Source organism: Xyrauchen texanus, chromosome 37 (assembly GCF_025860055.1).
Source record: "Xyrauchen texanus isolate HMW12.3.18 chromosome 37, RBS_HiC_50CHRs, whole genome shotgun sequence".
Taxonomy (NCBI): Eukaryota; Metazoa; Chordata; class Actinopteri; order Cypriniformes; family Catostomidae; genus Xyrauchen; species Xyrauchen texanus.
Window position 1 is genome coordinate 18,908,379 of NC_068312.1, and position 19,972 is coordinate 18,928,350.

The 19,972-nt window shown below is 36.5% G+C and overlaps 1 protein-coding gene across 2 annotated transcripts in view; it reads right to left on the reverse strand.

Moving 5' to 3' along the window:
• Window positions 1–349: 349 nt before the first annotated feature.
• Window positions 350–19,972, reverse strand: part of LOC127630769 (succinyl-CoA:3-ketoacid coenzyme A transferase 1, mitochondrial-like) — a 63,313-nt gene continuing 43,690 nt past the window's right edge. Inside the window, exons 14-17 of one of the 2 annotated variants that reach the window (XM_052108534.1) lie at window positions 13,871–13,960; window positions 10,058–10,138; window positions 1,026–1,127; window positions 350–812 (exon numbers count right to left, since the gene is read on the reverse strand). In XM_052108534.1, the coding sequence (XP_051964494.1) occupies window positions 777–812; window positions 1,026–1,127; window positions 10,058–10,138; window positions 13,871–13,960 (309 nt within the window). In that variant the 3' untranslated portion in view covers window positions 350–776. The remainder of the gene's footprint in view (window positions 813–1,025; window positions 1,128–10,057; window positions 10,139–13,870; window positions 13,961–19,972) is intronic. The other variant, XM_052108535.1, reaches the window with a different exon arrangement.

Genomic DNA, 19,972 nt, shown 5'->3' on the forward strand with positions numbered 1-19,972 from the left:
ACTACCGTGGTGCTGAACTGCCAAGATGCAGTTTAAGGTAGAATAAACTGGAGTGCAACAAGTGTAACACACACACACACACACACACACACACACACACACACACACACACAATAACAAGCTCAAATTAAAGACAGCCTTCATAAATATTGTCAAATAGGAATATAAAACAATGAAAATACCAAATTAAATTGTGACATGGCATGCATGCATTTACAAAACAAATTGAGACAGGTGAAGTGTTTTTGTGTTCCCTGAACATTACTTGTTTGGCATGTAGATAATCATATACTGAAGTTCATTGATGGATGGATGGATGGAAATAGCCCAAACAAACAAGGTGTTTTGAGTTGTGACAAATAGATGTTTATTGTTTTGTACAAATGTTATGTACACAGTGAGTGGAATATTTAAGGCATCATAACTGTGACCAAACATTTTAGCATTAAAATTATTCTGTTTAAAAGCAATACTTGTTACTGACAATATTCTATATTCAATACCCTTTGTCAATATTCTACAATACCGCTGCATTCAAATCAATTGCTAAAAATAAAATAAACCTGAAGGCTTTTATTACCCATTTAGATACATTCATTGAAGTTATTTTAACAGATGAATACACTGTTGTGGCTTGAGGATCTCATTGAATATTTGTTGTTTTGAGCACACTTTAGTCAAACTTCCACACAAATCTTCAGTTGATGTCTCCGAGTGATTTGGCCTCCACCAACCTTGGCATAGTCCCAAAAATCTTAAGCCATTTTGACTATGCATTAAATCTGATGCATTGGTTTCAAGTTAGAAGAGACCTGTTTGAGATAACAGAAAAATAATATCAGGCAAAAATATTACAGAGGCAGATTTATGACTTAGTATTCTGTCTAATATTCTTAGTTTTCATTCAAGTGAGAATTAAAGGGATTTTTGTGTTGCTAAATGTCATCTTATGCAATGTAATCTACATTTTGTACACAGGGCTCAATATATATAACTGTTCCTGTAATTCATCAATAGTCATTCACCTCAAAGTCTGTCCCTGTGCATTTCTTAATGTCATCTGGTGTAAGACCCTCCCAAATCTCAATAAGGGTTAGACCTTTGTCCTTGTCCACATCGAATACTGCCTGGAAAAGAATGAAGAACAATGCAACCATGACAGAAGTGCCATCAAATGTGCATCCATGCACAAATTAAACTCCTCTGACTCTGAGTATGTGGTCAGATGGGGTAGAAAAATGCAGAATGACATTCTCTGCCTGTTTTGACCTGAAAATAAAGGCACTGGGCCTTATGACACATGAGTAGAATGAGTTTCTGTGTGAATTGTTTTTGACAATGCTTACTTAAAGTGAGAGTTGAAAATGAAAATGCTGTCATTTACAGATACTCAACCTCATGTTGTTCCAAACATGTATGACTTTCTTTCTTCCACGGAACTTATAAGGAGAACTATCCATTTATGATTGTAATAATGTATGTTTTACATAGAAAGAAGCTCAACTCATGTTTCTTGAATGAGGCCCAATGTTCCTAAAATACACATTAAACAATTTAAATTAAAATATTAGTACATTTGGGGATCCATGAGTACTACTTAAGCTAAAGTCCACTAAATGATCCAAATGAGCATTGTGTTTTAATTTTACTAAAAACCACAAGAAAAATCAACTAAGCCAAATAACCCCCAGTGTTTAGGGAGTGTACAAACTATAATGCTATGGTCTTAAAATTAGACAATACATGCACTGCGGATCTGAACCGAAATGGACCTCTGACCTATTTCATTATGATGCTAGGTGTAAATGCGATTGCTCTAATTTTGATAATGTACAAAAACATTAGCTTGATTAAATGATAGTTGAACAATTCACATGCAAACTGGGGCAGTTTTTGCATTCTGTTTTTATTGCGTTCTCAATTTAATTCAGCTTACAGGGATAAAAATATCACCTCAACAATAATAAGGACACTCACTATTGAGGTCAGCAGCACATGTTTTTGATATAATAATAACATATAATGCTATTATTTTGGTAACACTTCACAATAAGTTTGTATAGGTTAACACTAGTTATTTCAATGGAAAACACAAACTCGCACTGAACACAAATTCATAATTTTACAGCATTTATTAAACTTGGTTAAAGTTAATTTCTACATATTCAAATACATTTTTGTAACACTTTACAATAAGTTTGCAATTGTTTACTAAATAGAGTAACATTTTATTTTAAAGCGTGTTACACCTTACATGTTACTCTTATTAATTATTCTAGTAATGACATTAACAATATGTAAGTACAAGCAGCTCTTCTATATAATAACATAGCTTATAAATAACTAATAACTTAGTTGATTAGAATTACTTAGTAATTACCTCTGTAAATACACAACAGCATGAACACTAAAATAAAGTATGACCCTAAATGCATTAGCCATCATGAACTAACAATGAGCAATTTAAATGATTTTTACAGCATTTATTAATCTCAGTTAAAGTTAATTTATAAAAATACAATTGCCATTTTATTTATCATTAACTTAAGTTAATGTATACAACATTTAATGAAAAAAAGTTAGTGTTTTAGTAAAAGTAGAAATTACCATTTAACAAGATTAATAAGCATTGTAAACGTATAAATCATTGTTAGTTTATGTTGCCTAATATGGTTAAGTTATAATTGGGTCTATATTAGTTAACATGAACTAACAATGAATACTTTTACAGAACCTATTAATTTTTGTTAAAAGATGAATACATTAACTTTAGTTAGTTCCTTATGAACAAGCATGAACAAACAATGAAACTTGTTTTTTTTTTTAATTAACATAAACTGAAATGAATAAATGCTGTAAAAATATTGTTCATTGTTAGTTCATGTTAACTAATAAAGTTAACTATATAGGACCTTATTGTAAATTATAACTTAAAATTTCTCATCAAAAGTTATACATTGTAACATTACTTACAGGGACAGTTCACCCAACAATTAATATTCTCTCATTATTTATTCACCCTCATGATATCCCAGATGTGTATGACTTTCTTTCTTCACCAGAACACATTTGAAGAAAAATATCTAAGCTTAGTAGGTCCTTAAAATGCAAGTGAATGGAGATATCTCTTTTGAAGCTCCAAAAATCACAGACAGTCAGCATAAACGTCATTGATATGACTCCAGCGGTTCAATTAATGTCTTGTAATGTGATACGATCACATTTGGTGTGAAAAAAAGATAAATATTTAAGCACTTTTTAACTATAATCCAACGCTTCACGAGAGGGTGGAGTCCAAGTGCTCTCTTGTGACGTATTCGTGTTGCCATGATACAGATGTAATCTCACGTTCTCCACTCAGTTGAGACATCCAGGATAAGGACACAAATGCACCATTGTGAGTAAAGAAACTGATAAATACAGATCTAAATCAAAATCAACCAAGTTACTGTACAGCCTTGGCCAAAAGTATTGGCAGTGACATCAATTTTGTTTTGTAAATTTTTCTGCTTCAGTTGTTGTGGTGTTGATTCACATTGTTTCTAGATTATTGTGCAGAGTGATCAGATGCATTTTAAATAATTGCAAAAAGCTTAATTGGCCAAAATAATATTTACTTTATCACAAAAACCCAAATTTCACTGTTTTTTGGTCCTGGCACAAAATGACCAGCTAACATAATTTCACTAATCATAGCAGCAGCACCACCTGGGAAAGAGTGAACGAGTACTAGTCAGGTGAAATCACTCTATCATTCTGATTGGATTATAACAGCAGACTGTTTGCTATAAAAGGAGGGAAGAAGTGCTTCCAATCATTGTGTTCTTGTTCGCAATGGTTACCTCTAAAGAAAGACGTGCAGCCATCATCGCTTTGCATCAAAATGGCCTCACATGCAAGGAAATTGCTGCAAAGAATATTGCACCTGAAAGAACCATTTACCGGATCATCAAGAACTTCAAGGAGAGAGGTTTAACTGCAGTGAAGAAGGCTTCAGGACGTCCCAGAGTGTCCAGCAAAAGTCTTCTCCTGAGGAGTCAGCTACGGAATCGTGTCACCAGTGCAGAGCTTGCTCAATATTGGCAGCAGGTTGTGTGAGTGCATCTGCACAATGGCCTGGTGTCAAGGGTAGCAAAGAAGCCACTTCTCTCCAAGAAAAACATCAAGGACAGACTGAAATTCTGCAGGAAGTACAAGGATTGGACAGCAGAATACTGGTGCAAAGTCCCCTTCCAACTGTTTGGGACATCTGGAAAATTGAGTCCAGAGGTGAATGCTACCACGAGCCCTGTGTCGTGCCAAAAGTGAAGCATCCGGAGACCATCCATGTGTGGGGTTGATTTTCATCCAAGGGAGTGGGCTCTCTCACAATTCTGCCCAAAACCACTGCCATGAATAAAAAATGGAATCAAAACGTCCCGCAAGAGCAACTTCTCCCAACGATCCAGGAGCAATTTGGTGATGATCCATGCATTTTCCAGCATGATGGAGCACCATGTCACAAGGCAAGAGTGATGATGAAGTGGCTCGGAGACCATTACATTGAAATTTTGGATCCTTGGCTAGGCAACTCCCCGGATCTTAATCCCATAAAAACCTGTGGTCAATCCTCAAAAGGCGAGTTGACAAACAGAAGCCCACAAATTGTGATCAACTCTGAGCACTAATAAGGCAAAAATGGATCGCCATCAGTCAGGATTTGGCCCAGAAGCTGCTATCCAGCATGCCAGAGTGAATTGCAGAGGTTATGAAGAACAAGGGTCAACACTGTAAATATTGACTCTTAGCTTGTTTTTGCCAATAAAAGCCTTTAAAACTTATGAAACGCTTAACATTGTTTTCCAATATACCATAGAAACATGTGAAAAAATAATCTACAAATACTGAAGCAGCAAACTTTGCAAAACACGCAATTTATGTCACTGCCAATACTTTTGGCCACGGCTGTACAGTGTTCCTCCTCCTCACATGTAAACAATGCTGCTCTTCCATCTGTGATGCACGTGCTTCAAATGCCATTGCGATTATGTCACACACGCTTACCACTGCAGAACGGAAGCATGCGTTAAGAGTTGAAAAAATAATTAAAGCTACACTATGTAACTTTTTTTTTTTTTTTAAATAACAAAACAAAAATTCAACGTCCAAGCCATGTCTTCACTTTACCCAAATACACTTTGATAAACCTATAATAATGATTTATATTTTAGAGCTGTTGGCATGGATTTCACGGGAAATTGCACACATACGTCAGTCACCCGTGCATGTTGACATCATATTCGTACACAGACAAAATAATCTCTGGCTACAGTAGCGCTGAACAGTAGCGATTATACTGTAATCGGTGCAGAACATTTCATTTGTTAGCACAAGTGTGTATATTTCTTTATGACGGCAATAATTTATAAATAAATCCTTTAGTCCTAGCCTTGCCAAGAACACTTGAGTCTTGAAATTATGTTGAGCACTGGTTGGTAACAATGACAATCTATAAATTTGGCCAGAATATCATGCAGCTATAAAAACTTTACAAAGTTTGACCTTATCAGACTAGCAATCGTTATGTCTAATGTTATCAAACATTGCCTTTCTTTCATTATTTATTTGTCCATACACTCTGATAAGATGTCCTGTATCCATGTGTACATGAGTGCCTTGTACCACATTCATCCTCACAGAGGAGAAGAGCCAAAGCACAACCAAAACAATGTTCTTCTGCAAGACGCATGCAGTTTTATTTTTAACCACTAGAGGGCCAAACATTACACAGTATTTAATATTAATCTTTTTCGCACCAAAACCGATTGTGTTGCTTTAGAAAACATTCATTTAACAGCTGGTGTAGTATGGAAGGCGTTTATGCTGACTGTCTGTGATTTCTGTAGCTTCAAAAGAAAAAATAGCATTTTAAGGACCTACTGAGCTGAGATATTTTTCTGTTTGTTTTCAAATGTGTCCTGGTGAAGAAAGAAAGTCATACACACCTGGGATATTATGAGGGTGAGTAAATAATGAGATAATTTTCATTTTTGGGTGAACTATCCATTTAATGGATTATGACACAACATTGTAACACAGTCAATGTGGCTGATCGTTAAAACATGAACGAACAATGAACAAAAGTATATTTATAAAGGATAACATTAAAGATTACCAAATGCTGTACAAATCATTATTTGTTGTTCAAAATGCCTCATGGATTAACTAAAAACTAACTTAACGTACAGAACCTTAAGTGACAGTGTTACCAATATTGTTATGGTAATGTAATACATGCATAATATACAGAATCTAACCACCGTTAAGGATCAGGCCACTTGTAAACACAGATCATTGTACATTCAGACACCTACAATGATCTGCCCCACAATGACCTACAAAAGGGTGAAGTGCATAAGCTTAAAGCATGGCTGATACCGAGCCAAATCATGTATGTTTGCATGATACCATATTCTGATGTAACATGGCTCCCGTGGTCTCGTTTTACATATGACCTGTGGAGCACAACCTGCCAATGACAGCATGCATGCTGTTAGTTTGCCTCTAGCCAGCTGTCTCTAAATCCTGTATTCCTCTCCTTCACCTGTAATGCAAGTCTCTAACTGCTGAAGGATTTGCTTGAGTGCATAATGCAAGCAATAGGATTAATCCACCTACCAGAGTCCCAGCTCTAAACTCTGACAGTCCCAAAAAAAAAAAAAAAAGAAGAAATGTTGCTCCTCTCAGAGATATTGTACCACATGCTTGTTTATTTTTTCAACAATCAGGGAAGTGCAGGATGTAGGGGAATAGAACAGTCAAAATATAGCAAAGATGGATGGCACAATCACATCAGTTTGAAAGCAATATTTTTATAAAAACCTCAATTACTGGAGATACAGTGGCCCCAAAACATATTTGGACATTTAAGCCATGATTAATTTTTTTATTAATTTCTTTGCATTATATAACACAATATCAAACCAAGCTGCATTTTTATTTTTAAAGAAATATAGCACTTCTCACGCAAAACATTTCACAAGAAAGATTTGTTAGGTTTCAAACTATAAAACAATAGATATATTGGTCAAATTTAAGACAATAATTATTAAGGCACAATCTAGTTGCACAATTTGTGAAACATGTGCATAGTTTATGTTAAAAATTCCACCTGTGGTTACATCAGAGTGAACATAAGGGGAACTGACTTCATAAATGCATAAAAAATGACCTTGGGACCAGCTGGTTGAACGTTACATAATACTGAACAAATAATGAATACTTTGTTATCTATGCAAATGAAATTAATGCATAGTAAATACATTGTCAAAGTGTCCAAATACTTTTTTGTGCAACTGTAAAACTGCATACTGGCCCTTAGTTTCATGTGAATTCAAGACTAATGGGATGATTGCCTTACAGTATATTAGATCAATTTCTATGAAGATGCCTCAGAAAGAAAGCATCTTTGAATAAAGCAGTCCATTAACTAATATCTGAACCACATACATTAAGTCCCATTCATTGTCGCAAACAGTTCCGGTTTCCTGTTAACATTTTGTGGTGAAGGGTCCATAAAAAGAGGTTAAATGGCTGACCAGTTCTTCTTAGAAATGCAGCTAAAACTGAGCTTGTTAGGATGACAGACGGGCTGTGTTAAACAGCAGGGTGGCATGACAAACACAGGTTGAACAGAGGGCGGTGGCAGTGTCACTGGAGAGGGCTAACCTTTCGAAATGTTGACAGAATCCTTTAATTGGACACCATGTTGTGTAACTGTTACAAAAGCCAGCGCTGAAAAGAGAGGGCATGAAAAAAAAGAGAGATAGGAGGGCAGGAACGTAGGAAGACTGCTGTTATATTGTCCAGAGATTCTGCTGGCAAGACGAGGGGCTGGCTGAGATTGCCCATGAATGCCTGCATCAGTCAAGTGCACCAGAAACATCTAGCCAGAAGGCCCTCATGCAAGCATACAGACCCCAGTGCCTTTGATGAATGCACAACAAATCCTAATACCGCATGTACAGCTTGAGGCTGCCTATACTGCAAGTGTCGAAACTGCATGTCATCTTACACAAGGTTTACATCAGACGCAAGCAGGGCTTCAAAAGCATATATTTCCCATTATTATCAATGATGCTGTCTAAACTCGAAGTGTCCCTTGTGACACGTGGACAGGATGTCCCGTTCCATTTTGTACTGCACATGCTGGATGTACCCCGTTGCGTCACGTCAACGGACTTGCCCGGTGTTGACAGTGTGTCAGCGTAATTACAACCAATCAGCCTTAAGCTTGAGGATAGACTTCAGGAATAGTAAAATTAAAATCAAATCTGTTGAGATTGACATACTTAGTATTTTTTTACTAATTGCTAAACTTTTCAACAAAGAAATAGTTGAAAGAAAAATTATGTTTTAAAATGATGTACACTCACTCAAATGAGAGTCTAGGCATTTTAGTTTTAGGAAAAAAAGCTGCTTGCTTTATTCTACAAATGGTGCTGGGCGCATATTCAAGTGCGCCACCATGTTGAGATCATGTGACCAGCTGAATATTAAAGATTTTTACAATGACATCCGTAAAAGAAAACTGTTTTTGTGTGATCTACCCCACTAGGGGTCCATGCTACATAAACACAAATATTACTGAGTGTACCTTTCATTTTAAGTTTAAATCCGTTGGTATAAAATGTACTTTGTAATGGTAATTTAAGAACAGCAAATACATTTAACATGTTTCAAATGCATATAAATTTGGTTAGATACCAAAGTTTATTTAAATTAGTAGGTGACAGATTAAGAGCAATTCATGATATTTGTAAAAGAAAATAAATTTAAAAAAAAAACATTTTTAGAAGGAAGGGGAAAACAAAGTGGGAGGAGTAGCCACAGGCTACATTGAAATAGAAATAGGTAATCCGTCAACTGTGAATCTTTGACAGTTGTGCCACGTCTCGCTGTTTTTTGCAGGAGCACCATGTTTAACTTATAAAATGCATCTCGAGATACCCAGGTTCTGATCTAACGTTTTTAGATGAAAGGATGCATATGGTGTGAATGGCTTCTTATGTTTCAAACATATCGAAAACAATTAAACAGAGCACTGTCGAACACTCATTCCACAGGTATAGAAAACACTCTTGGCAACTTAAATTTATGCATGTGAAATGCACGTTTCCAATGCATATACATACGGTAAGAAACAGCTAGTATTTCAATTAGTAGGCCAGAGATAAATAAATAATTTTATTGTAAACGGAAATGGAATATAAAGTGGCAGGAGTAGCAACAGGCTTCAAAAATATAAATGTGAAATACGCCAACTGAGGCACATTGCAATGCATTGCAATGCAATATGCAGGGTAAAAAGCTTAATTAATGGGAGCCACGGTCTTGAAATCAGTAACTCAAATGCAGCGAATTTTGGATTTTTAAAATTGTAAATTTTCTCAACTTTTAGTTGCATGATGTATAACTTTCGCAAATCTTAGCGTTTTCCCTCTACACTGTTGTGACACACAGTCCCCATTAAAATCAATGGATTCAGTGCTGTAGCATAAACCTTAGTGAAATTGTGTACTTCGTTTTGACGAGTAGAAACACTCGCGTCTGGTGTAGACACAGTGTTGCAGCTGGGATTCCATCCTCTGTAAACCCAGGTCATGTGGAATGGTTGATAATATTATTAAGCAACATTCACATTAAGGCGCTCCGCATTTAAAAAAAAAAAAAAAACAGTTGATATGTAACCCTCCGATCAGTAGATTTGATTATGGTTAGACCAATAATTGGATTTCCATTTTCCACTGCCGATGTGCAGTACCATAACAGTTTATCAGTTCCTTTATAGCTTTGCACATGTGTTAAAAGAAAATAGCAAATCCCTTTCAAAGCCGCTTTTGCATCCATTGCACGGCTGATTCAGAATATTGATGAAGTGATAAGCTGCTGAATAGATGACATACATTCTTTACCAAAAGAGACTGCTTAGACACGGCGTGGGCTTGTGATTAAAGCACACTGCAGTTTAATCATTTAAAAATGGTAAAATCAATGATTCTTCCCAATCAAAACCCACCTTTTCTGTGATTATACGGTCCACACACTGCTTTCCAGTCAGAGGCAGGTTGCACTTGTCCAGAATCTTGTGTTTGCCACCCTAAGAAACACATCAAACAACATAAAGACCAGGCAATGTAAAAAAAAAAATGAATCAAATAATAATAATAACATTGCAGAGGTTTCATTGGAACACAAACCTAATATTTTCATAAACTTTCAGTTCCAAGAAAGCAAAATAGTAGGACTATGTGTAATTATTAGGTTTAGAAAATTTAGTACATTTATGTAAGCATGCGCTTTACTGGTCTCTCTCGAACAAAAAACAGATTCTCTATTTCTCAAACTGTATAAAAACACTAAGGAAATGCAAATTTGCAATAATTAAACAGTAACACATTTTATGAACTTCATCGAACATGTGTACAGAATGAAAAGAGTTATAATGTTAAATAGAGTAAATGCGTTCAAGCCATTAAAAAATAAACATGTATGCCCTTATATTCTTAATGCCCATTAACACCGAATGTGTTTTTCCATTCTTCTGTGCTGCTTTGCAATTTTTTCTTAGTAAAATGCACTAGACAGACGTCTTGGGCCATTGTGGCGAATCTTGTTGGTTTTTTTCCAGCATCTCATGCAGGAACATGTATTTTTCAGACACTGTGTCAAGTTAAAAATTACTTAAACATTTAAAAAACACTGCTTCCCAAGATACTGTGTTCTGTTCCATTCGTTGCACTTCATCTAGCTTTTTAGACACAAGGATGTTTTGGCGTGAACAACCCTTTATGTTTCAAACTTCAAAAATAGGTGAGCAAAGCACAGTCAATCTCTCAGCCCATGAGTATAGAAAACCTTCAAAGCCAGCATCAGTACATTCACTGGCAACCATAATGGACAGAGTGGCCCTGCTGGCATCGTGTGCTGCTGTGTCGGGGTTGATCTGGGGGTAATAATTATATAGCTGATCGGTGGTTAATTTTACACAAGTTCAGAGAGTTCATCCAACCAGGAGCAGGCAGCTGGCCCTGTTAGCTCATACTCAGTCAGTCCCCTTCACCCCAGGGCTGCCACTGCCAGCATGAATAAAGCAAGGGCAGCATGTAAACAGCATGCATCTTTCCCTGCCCATATCTCTCCATCTCTTTCACGCTCTCAATGCCCGGCAGATGAGATCTGTGTGGTGTCTCTGCAGTCAAAATCATAACAACAAGACCTTTTGCGACGCTGGAACAAATCAAAACACATTTCACTGATTGAGAACGCTTAACTCTTGACACGGAATGGTGTAATTTATGTTAATAGGGTGTTTTATGATGGACACAGCAAAACGTGAATCTATGTCTGAATGATGCTTTCAGGGGGTGAAAATATTCTCTGCATGCCACTAGCCTCATTACAACAGACAGCATGACGACCGGCATGAAGATTTGATTTGGGTCAGACCTAATCTATCTGTTGTACAGCACATGGGTGCACAGTCATGCAGGAGATATTATTTTCATTGAAGTATTTCAAACAAATTGCATATTCTATTATAGCTGTGCCTATAGAACTGTTTAAGGTTGTAACATGCATAGCATATACCATGGGCACTTTGTGCATGCACACCATTGTGCACAGCTGAAAGCTACTCAGAACACTGACACCTCTATAGTCTGCCTACCCAGGCAAGAGAGAGAGATTCTGTCAATCATGGGAAATAATGATGCCCTTCTTGCGTAGAATATGTGCCATGCAATGTGCATCAATAAGAACATGTTAATTAAAACTGATTGATAGAATCATTACTACCTTCTACTTTTAAAACAAACCCTCTAACAAACAAACAGCAGGAATTACAACTAATGCCTTTTGACCAATACATTTTCATAACATTTCCAGTCTTTTGGGATTGCTGGATAAAGATTTTTTTTAATCATTTAAAAGAGATTGCACTTAAAAACAATAACTTATAGCTGACATATGACAAATACTTTAAAGCGGAGCATAACTTGTATAGAAAATCTATAGAAATGTTCACCATTCCTAATGATTTTATTAATTTCCATGATTTTTCCAGAGTTGGAAATTACGATATTAAATGTCTTGTTTTTTCCAGGTTATCCATGTCCATGTAATCTGTTTTATCAAGTGTAGTAATAAAAATATAGCTGCAAGCAGCAATCAATGGCCCAAGCACCGTGAGTCAATTTCCTCCTGGCGTCTCTAGTAAAATAATGCATCAATGGTTTTGAAGCAATTTGTGTAAATGTAAATAGATTTTTTCAAAGACTGTTGTAAGGGCCACACTTCCTGCTGCCAGTTGATGGCGCTATGACCATGACCCACAGTAGATGCAGCACTGTGATCAGCCCTCAAGGCAAACATACGGGTCAATGTTGATTTAAATCACACAATGCACGCAGAAGATATGAGACAATTCTTTCAATTTTATTTTATTTTATCGCATCGCCATGGAGACAACGTTTGAGACATCAAAAATCTGTTCGCAATTTAGCATGATGTTCCCCACGTATGGTGCCTGTCACATAAATCCCCTAAGAGGAGTATTTCAAATTCCAGAGCATGCGTTTTTCAAACAATGCAAAATGGCAGACTTCCAGTTGGGCAGGGCCTATAACTATGAGGGTAAAAGTTGTCCATGAGCTCTATATGTGTACAAAGTTTGGTGACTGTAGGTGAAAAAGCGTGTGCAACAGAGCCTCCCAAAAATCACATTTTCAGAGAGCTCTTCCTTGACCCCCCATGTGAACTTTTGCCATGCTCTAATGGCCGACAATTCTGATGTGTGTGCAAATTTTCAGGAGTTTTTGAGCATGTTAAGTGATCCAAAAGCCCCTGAAACCTTGAAAAGAAGAATGTTAACAGTAATCCTTAGGAAAACAATAGGGCCTCCGCAATTACAGTGATTGGGCCCTAATAACGAGTACTATGATAAAATTAAACAGTACACAATGTTCATGGAATATTAAAGGCCAGAGAGAATAAGAGTGTTTTTAGAGCAGATTTGAATACTGAAATTGAAGGTGATATTCTGATATGAAGAGTTAGGCTGTTCCACAGTTTCAGACCAGCGACACAAGAAGTATGATCACCTCGTTTTTTAAGTCTGGATATAGGCACGATGAGTAAACAAAGATCGCATGATCTCAGAGTTCTATATAAAGCAAATCTATCAAATATTTAGGGGCCAAATTTGTGGGAGTGCTTTGTAAACATATAATACGATTTTAAAATCGATTCTATACTTAACTGGAAGCCAATGCAGCATGATTAAAATTGGTGTGACAGACTCATACTCATAATATGTATAAACAAAGAACTCTTCAGGCACAAAAACTATTTTGACAATTAAAAAAAGAAAAACTACATCTATAAAATGTTATGATCTTATGTTTGGAACCCATAAAAGGTTCTATATTAGGCCAATTTGGAGTTCAACTTTTTGGCACCCATTCACTTACATACACTTATACACCTACAGAGCTGAAATATTCTTCTAAATATCTTAATTTGTCTTCTGCAGAAGAAAGAAAGTCATTTACATCTGGGATGGCATGAGGGTGAGTAAATGATGAGAGAATTTTCATTTTTGGGTGAACTATTCTTTTTAGAATGTAGCTCTATAGGACGATATATTCAATGCAGCATATTCTGCTTATATACTTTTCATCTTTGAAAGCTGCTTCATAATCCTCTGAAGAGGAAAGAACATCATTTACAGTATGTTACATTGTCTCAGGTTGCCAGAACACACAAATACCACAGTAATAAGGTAATAAAAAGCCAATATGATGCAGTCTCATGAACAAATGATTAAATATACCTTAGCAGAGTGCTCCATTGTAACAACCACTTTAGTCCCGGCACTGGCCACTAGATCCATAGCCCCTCCCATGCCCTTCACCATCTTACCCTGAAGGAAAATATATATACAAATAAAGATAGTGCCAGAAATGAGCAGCACAACCCAAAAGGCTGTGTGAAATAAATGAGACAGAAATTGGAAAATGAACAAATTAATTAAAACAAAATCCAACACTGCCGCGGTGTCTTTGATTTCAATTCAAGGAGGACAGGAGAGCTCGGCCAGGTTTGTTTTGGTGGGGAATATAAAAGGCATTGTTGCTAGGTAACCATAAACCTGATTACCTGTGGAGTCACTTAACAAAAGGGCCTTTTCAATAACGCTGATTTTATTGTCTTTTTGCTAACATGCACACATGCATGCGCGTGCACAAAGTCGACACATAGACACTAAGAAATCTGTGAGATGTCAATGTGGTAATTTCATTTGTGTTGTGCCTCATGGATATGGTTTCTAATTTGAATGCTTACTGCTGTTAAAGGGTTAGTTCACCCAAAAACGTCAAATCTGTTATTATTTACTCATGTTGTTCCAAACAAAAAAGGAGATGTTTAGCAGAATGCTAGCCTCAGTCGCCTTTCACTTTCATTGCATCTTTTTCCATTCGATGAAAGTAAATGGTAACAGAGACTAATATTCTGCCTAACATCTCCTTTTGTGTTCCACAAAAGAAAGACATTAACATGGGTTGAAAATAGCATAAGGGTGAGTAAAATGATGACACAAACATCCTTTTTTGGGTCCTATTCCTTTAAGCCAATGATTTAATTCCTGTATGAATTAATATTTTCCATCGCCTTGACCAATCATGCTGCTAAACCTCTGGAGTGTCATTTTACAGCAACTTCCAATATCTATTTTATATGTTGTTAAAAATGTATTTAAGAAAATGTCCCTCTCTGCTGTTTCTCATAGTAGCTGGCAACAACTCAACCAGCATGCTTCCTCTGGTCTCAGTTAACAGAGCCAGAGGTACTTATTCTTGAAACGCCAGAGTAGTTGCTCTAATACAGGGGAGTGTATATGAATGGAATACCAAAACGTTTGAGAGGATTTCCTTCCCGGAGCTGTGTGTGAGTAGCACTATGTGCATGCTCAGTTTTGAAGGCATGCCTTGTAAAAAGGTAAACTAGCCACAATATGAACAATGAAATTCTTATTTATTTTCCTCTTTCCATTTGTGTAACTTCACTCATAAATAGCACATTATCCACATTACAATGAGTAAAATTATGATATTTGAGAGGCCACACAGCAATACAGTGGATGCAAAAAGTATTTGAACACCCAAGTCACATAATTGTTTTTTATGAATGTCATTGTCAAGTCATTTTAGCTAACAAAACATCAAACAGAATGAAACTTATTTTAAAGATAGCACCTGCATACTTTTCAAGCTAAATGGTAGGTTTTAAATGATAAAACAATAGATGTTAAAAATTAATTCTGGTCATCAAAGTAAGTGTAAAATAGTGTAACAGTCTACAGTTAATATGATAAACTATACCTGTGATTACTCTGCTAGGACACCTGTGTGAACTTGAAGGAAACTAACTGACCTTGGGACCAGATGATTAAAGTAATTTCCATCATGTATAAGAAAAGTGAAGGCAGTTCTGAGAAAAGGTCTTGTATCCATTTTCTGCAGATGCCACTTGCTCTGATATTTAGTTGTTTAAATGTAATACCATTTAATAATTCATACATTTAAAGGTTGGCTTATTACAATGTTCCAGACAACTCTTTCACTCATAGAATTATTCCACTTACAATTAAAAAATAATTTAACTACTGTAACGTCGCTCAATTTGGATATCCAACATGGAAAGTCAGGGCAGATTGATAACCCCAGACTTCAGTGGTAAGCATAATTTAACAATATTTCAAAGATAGTGTCTAGATTATTTTTTGATAAGCAATAAAATGTAATATAATTATAATAATAATATAACAACTGTAATTAAGAACCCACTTTATAGTAGGTGTCTTTAACTACTATGCACTTAAGCATTTGATACAATGTACTTATTATGTGCATTCGTGTTGTTGCATTGTTCTTACATTTAAATTCATATGTAGTTACACTGTTACCCTTACCCCTAACACTACCCCAACCCTTACCCTTACCCTAAACCTACCTCAAGCTCATCAAATGTGAATCTTTAGAGAATTTTTTGCATTGTATGGTGGTTAATGCCACCTAATATAAAGTAATATAATGTTACACCATTTTATAATTTTCAGCAGCCACTTTTAACATAAATGCAAGTGTTCTGTGTTTAAGGTTTTTATAGCTGTGCCATAATTGGAAAAATGAAAAAAATTGTCTTAGTGAGTCATGGTGCCATCTTGTGAAGTATGATTCACCAGAATGCTTCGAGTTCATATGTGGGGAATTTTAACTTGAGTATTGCAATCTTCGACTTGTCTGGAAGGTGGCATAAGTGTCTATATACTTTTTGGAGCCACTAATAATAACAGCAAATTGAAGTGGTGCCAGAGGGTAATGTTATGTGAAACATATTTTATTGTAGCTTTGATCAAGTTACCCTTCTTGTAATTAGTTCAGAAATGACAACAACTGACGTATACTACTATGGGACACAACCATGATCTTTTAGATGATGGATCATACTGCATTAACCAGTTATAAATGGCTCAAGAGGCTACATCTACACCAAATCAATCAATCAATCAATCAATCAATCAATCAATCAAACATCAAGCTCTCATCATCACTCCAAAGGGCTCTTAACACACAGATGTTGACAGGCATGCAAATAAATAACTGTGAATAAAGCGGCAAGAGAAGGTCCAAGTGCAGACACCTGGGCATTTTGCTTGTTCATTTATGCAGGCTTTGAAGACGGCACATTCTAGAAGTGCTGTTTTACACATTGGGGGAAGTGGCACATAGAAGTGGTGTGTGGGTGTGTGTGTATATATGTGGAGGGGATATTTCTATTGGAAAAACGGCAACTTTACTGGACAGCAGAGAGAGTTTCCATGACAACTTATCAAATATTTCCCCTGTAAATCACACTAGCCTTGCTTTTCAAGCCTGCTGATTAAGACGTAAAATTATGCCCTTCACTTCAGGCAATTTCATTTTGTTGAATCACATCCTTATCCACTCCTCTAAACTCATTCTCTCCTACACAAACCGGCTGGACATGGCAATTCAATGGTGACTAGCATTAATGACGTTTCTTTGACAACTATTGAGGCACCCATGTCAGTGTGACAAAAGGCTGTGTGTTGTTTAACCGAGCAGAACAATTGCAGACAATTGTCTAATTCCTTATCACATCTTGAAGGAAGTCTGTGAACATTATTGTATTTATTTAAATATTAACAAGAAACACAACCTTTGGCAAGGTGGCTTTCATATCTGTAGCATGTTACCCTCTGTCACAACATCCTAATTAATATCAAAAGACTGGTTCCTTCAAACATTTAAGCATACAACCCCAAATCCCAAAATTTGGGACAGTATTAAAAATGCTAATAAAAACAAAAAGGAGTGATTTGTAAATTAGATTCACCCTTTGCTAAATTGAAAGCACTACAACTAAGCATTTTATGAGGGTTTTTTATGTACAGTCATTTCAAACAGATAATTGCAACACACTCCAAAAAAGTTGAGACAGGGGCAATTTAAGACTAATAACAATTTGACGAATTGAAATAACAAGGCGATGTGAAACAGGAGATTCTAAACAGGAGAGCCAATCGTGTCATAGTATATAGGGAGCCTCCAAAAACAGCCTAGTCCTTCAAGAGCAAAGATCATTCGAAACTTGTCAATTTGCCAACAAATACTTCAGCAAATAATCCAGCACTTTGAGAACAATGTTCCCCAAATACAAATTGGAAGGATTTTGGGCATTTCACCCTCTGCAGTGCACAATATAATTCAAATCTCAGTGTGTAAAGGGCAAGACGAAAACCACTTCTGAGGGAATCTCTGATCCCTCAGACATCACTGTTTTAAACAACATCATTAATCTGTAATAATCTATTACTTTAGTAAACCTTGTTAGTCAACACCACTCGCCGCTGCATCCACAGGTGCAAGTTAAGACTTAACTATGCAAAGCAGAAGCCCTACATCAACACTGTCCAGAAGCACTGCCGACTTCTCAGGGCTCGGTCTCATATTAGATGGAAAGAAGTGGAACCATGTTTTTTGGTCCAATGAGTCCACATTTCAAAAAGTTTTTGAAGAACACAGCCATCGCGTTTTCCAGGCCAAAGAGGAAAAGGACCATCCAAGCTGTTATTAGTGTCGGTCTAAAAGCCAGTGTCTGAATGTGCCAGGGGTGTGTCAGTGCCCATGGCATGGGAAACTCATCCATCTGTAAGAGCACCGTTAATGCAGACAGATATGTAAAAGTTTTGGAGTAACATATACTGCCATCTAGCACCGTCTTTTCCAGGGATGTTCCAGCATTTTCAGCAGGACAACTTCAAACAACATACTGGCCGAATAAGCAGAGAGTGCAGGTGCTAGATTGGCCTGCCTTCAGTCCTGTCCATCTCCAATTGAGAATGTGCAGTGCATTACGAAGTGCACAATATGGCAACGAAGACCCCGTACAATTGTGCAGCTGAAGACCTGCATAATGGATGTATGGAGGAAAATTCCAGGGTGAATATAATTTCCAAATCACTCCTTTATGTTTTTGTTTTGCATTTTTCTTACTGTCCCAACTTTTTCTCTGCAGTTTCCATCTGCCTGCCAACTGAGGCTCATTGGATGTTGGATGATGCAACTACACAACAACCCAAATCACAGGAGTAAAACTGGCTTCAACAGAGGAAAATATGCCTGTACCCAACCTGACTGAGATGTATTGGCATGATCTCAAATATCCTGATATCAAGCCGACTGAGATGAAATTGTAAGACCTAAAATTTCCTGAACTCAACCCGACTGAGATGCATTGACAAGACTTTAAATATCCTGATCTAAACCTGATTTAGATAATTGACATTACCTCAAGAAAGCATTTTACACCAGATATACCAAGAATATTTCTGAACAGAAACAGATCTCTAAAGAGGAATGGTTCAAAATATATCCTGACTATAGTACAGGTGTGATCTGCAAATACAAGAAACATTTTGTGGAGGTTAATGATTCCAAATGAGTTTCAACCACTTATTAAAGAGTTAGTTCATTTAAAAATGAAAATTCTCTCATAATTTATTCCCCTCATGCCATCTAAGATGCATTAAGTGCATGACTTTCTTAATTCAGCAGAACACAAACAAAGATTTGTATAAGAATATATAAGCTCTATAGGTCCGTTCAATGTACGTGAATGGTAGGCAGGCCTTTAAAGCTCCAAAAAGTAGATCAAGTCAGCATGAACATAATCCATCAAACACCAGTGGTTTAATCAATGTCTTCTAAAGTGATCTAGTTGGTTTTGGGTGAGAACAGACCAACTCTTTTTCACTATAATTCTCTGACTAGCAGACCTACTGTGTTTTTATTTATTTATATAAATTCGTAACACCTAAAATGTTTCTGCTTAATTTCCTATCTACTGAAACCATTCATCCATCCATCCATCCATCCATCCATAAACAACTGTGATTTGCCCATCCTGGCCAGCGCTGAGAAAAGTAACAGGTACCAATTGTCAGGAATGTCAAAGTGCCGTTTTGCATTTGAATCCTAGAATGTTTTACATCTCATTGGAGACACTTTGCACTGGATAGTAAAAATATGCCAATGTGCAGAGGAAAGAAATTCATATACATCTGGGATGTCTTGAGGGTGAGTAAATGATGAGAATTTTCATTTTTGCTGAACTCTCTCTTTAAGTCCAAGGGTTTACATACTTTTTCCATCCTGCACTATGAATGTTTACACTGTATGTTCATACCAGGGAAAAGATTGATGCAGAACGGCTAGCAGGGACTGAGCAACTTCAGTGCCCTTAAGTTCTGTCAGGTAATGTGTCATTTGAAGTGAACTATGATTTTGTGTCTGGGCTTGTTGAAACTCTGCACAAGCCAATTTCTCTATGAAGGTCAAGAGTTAAATAG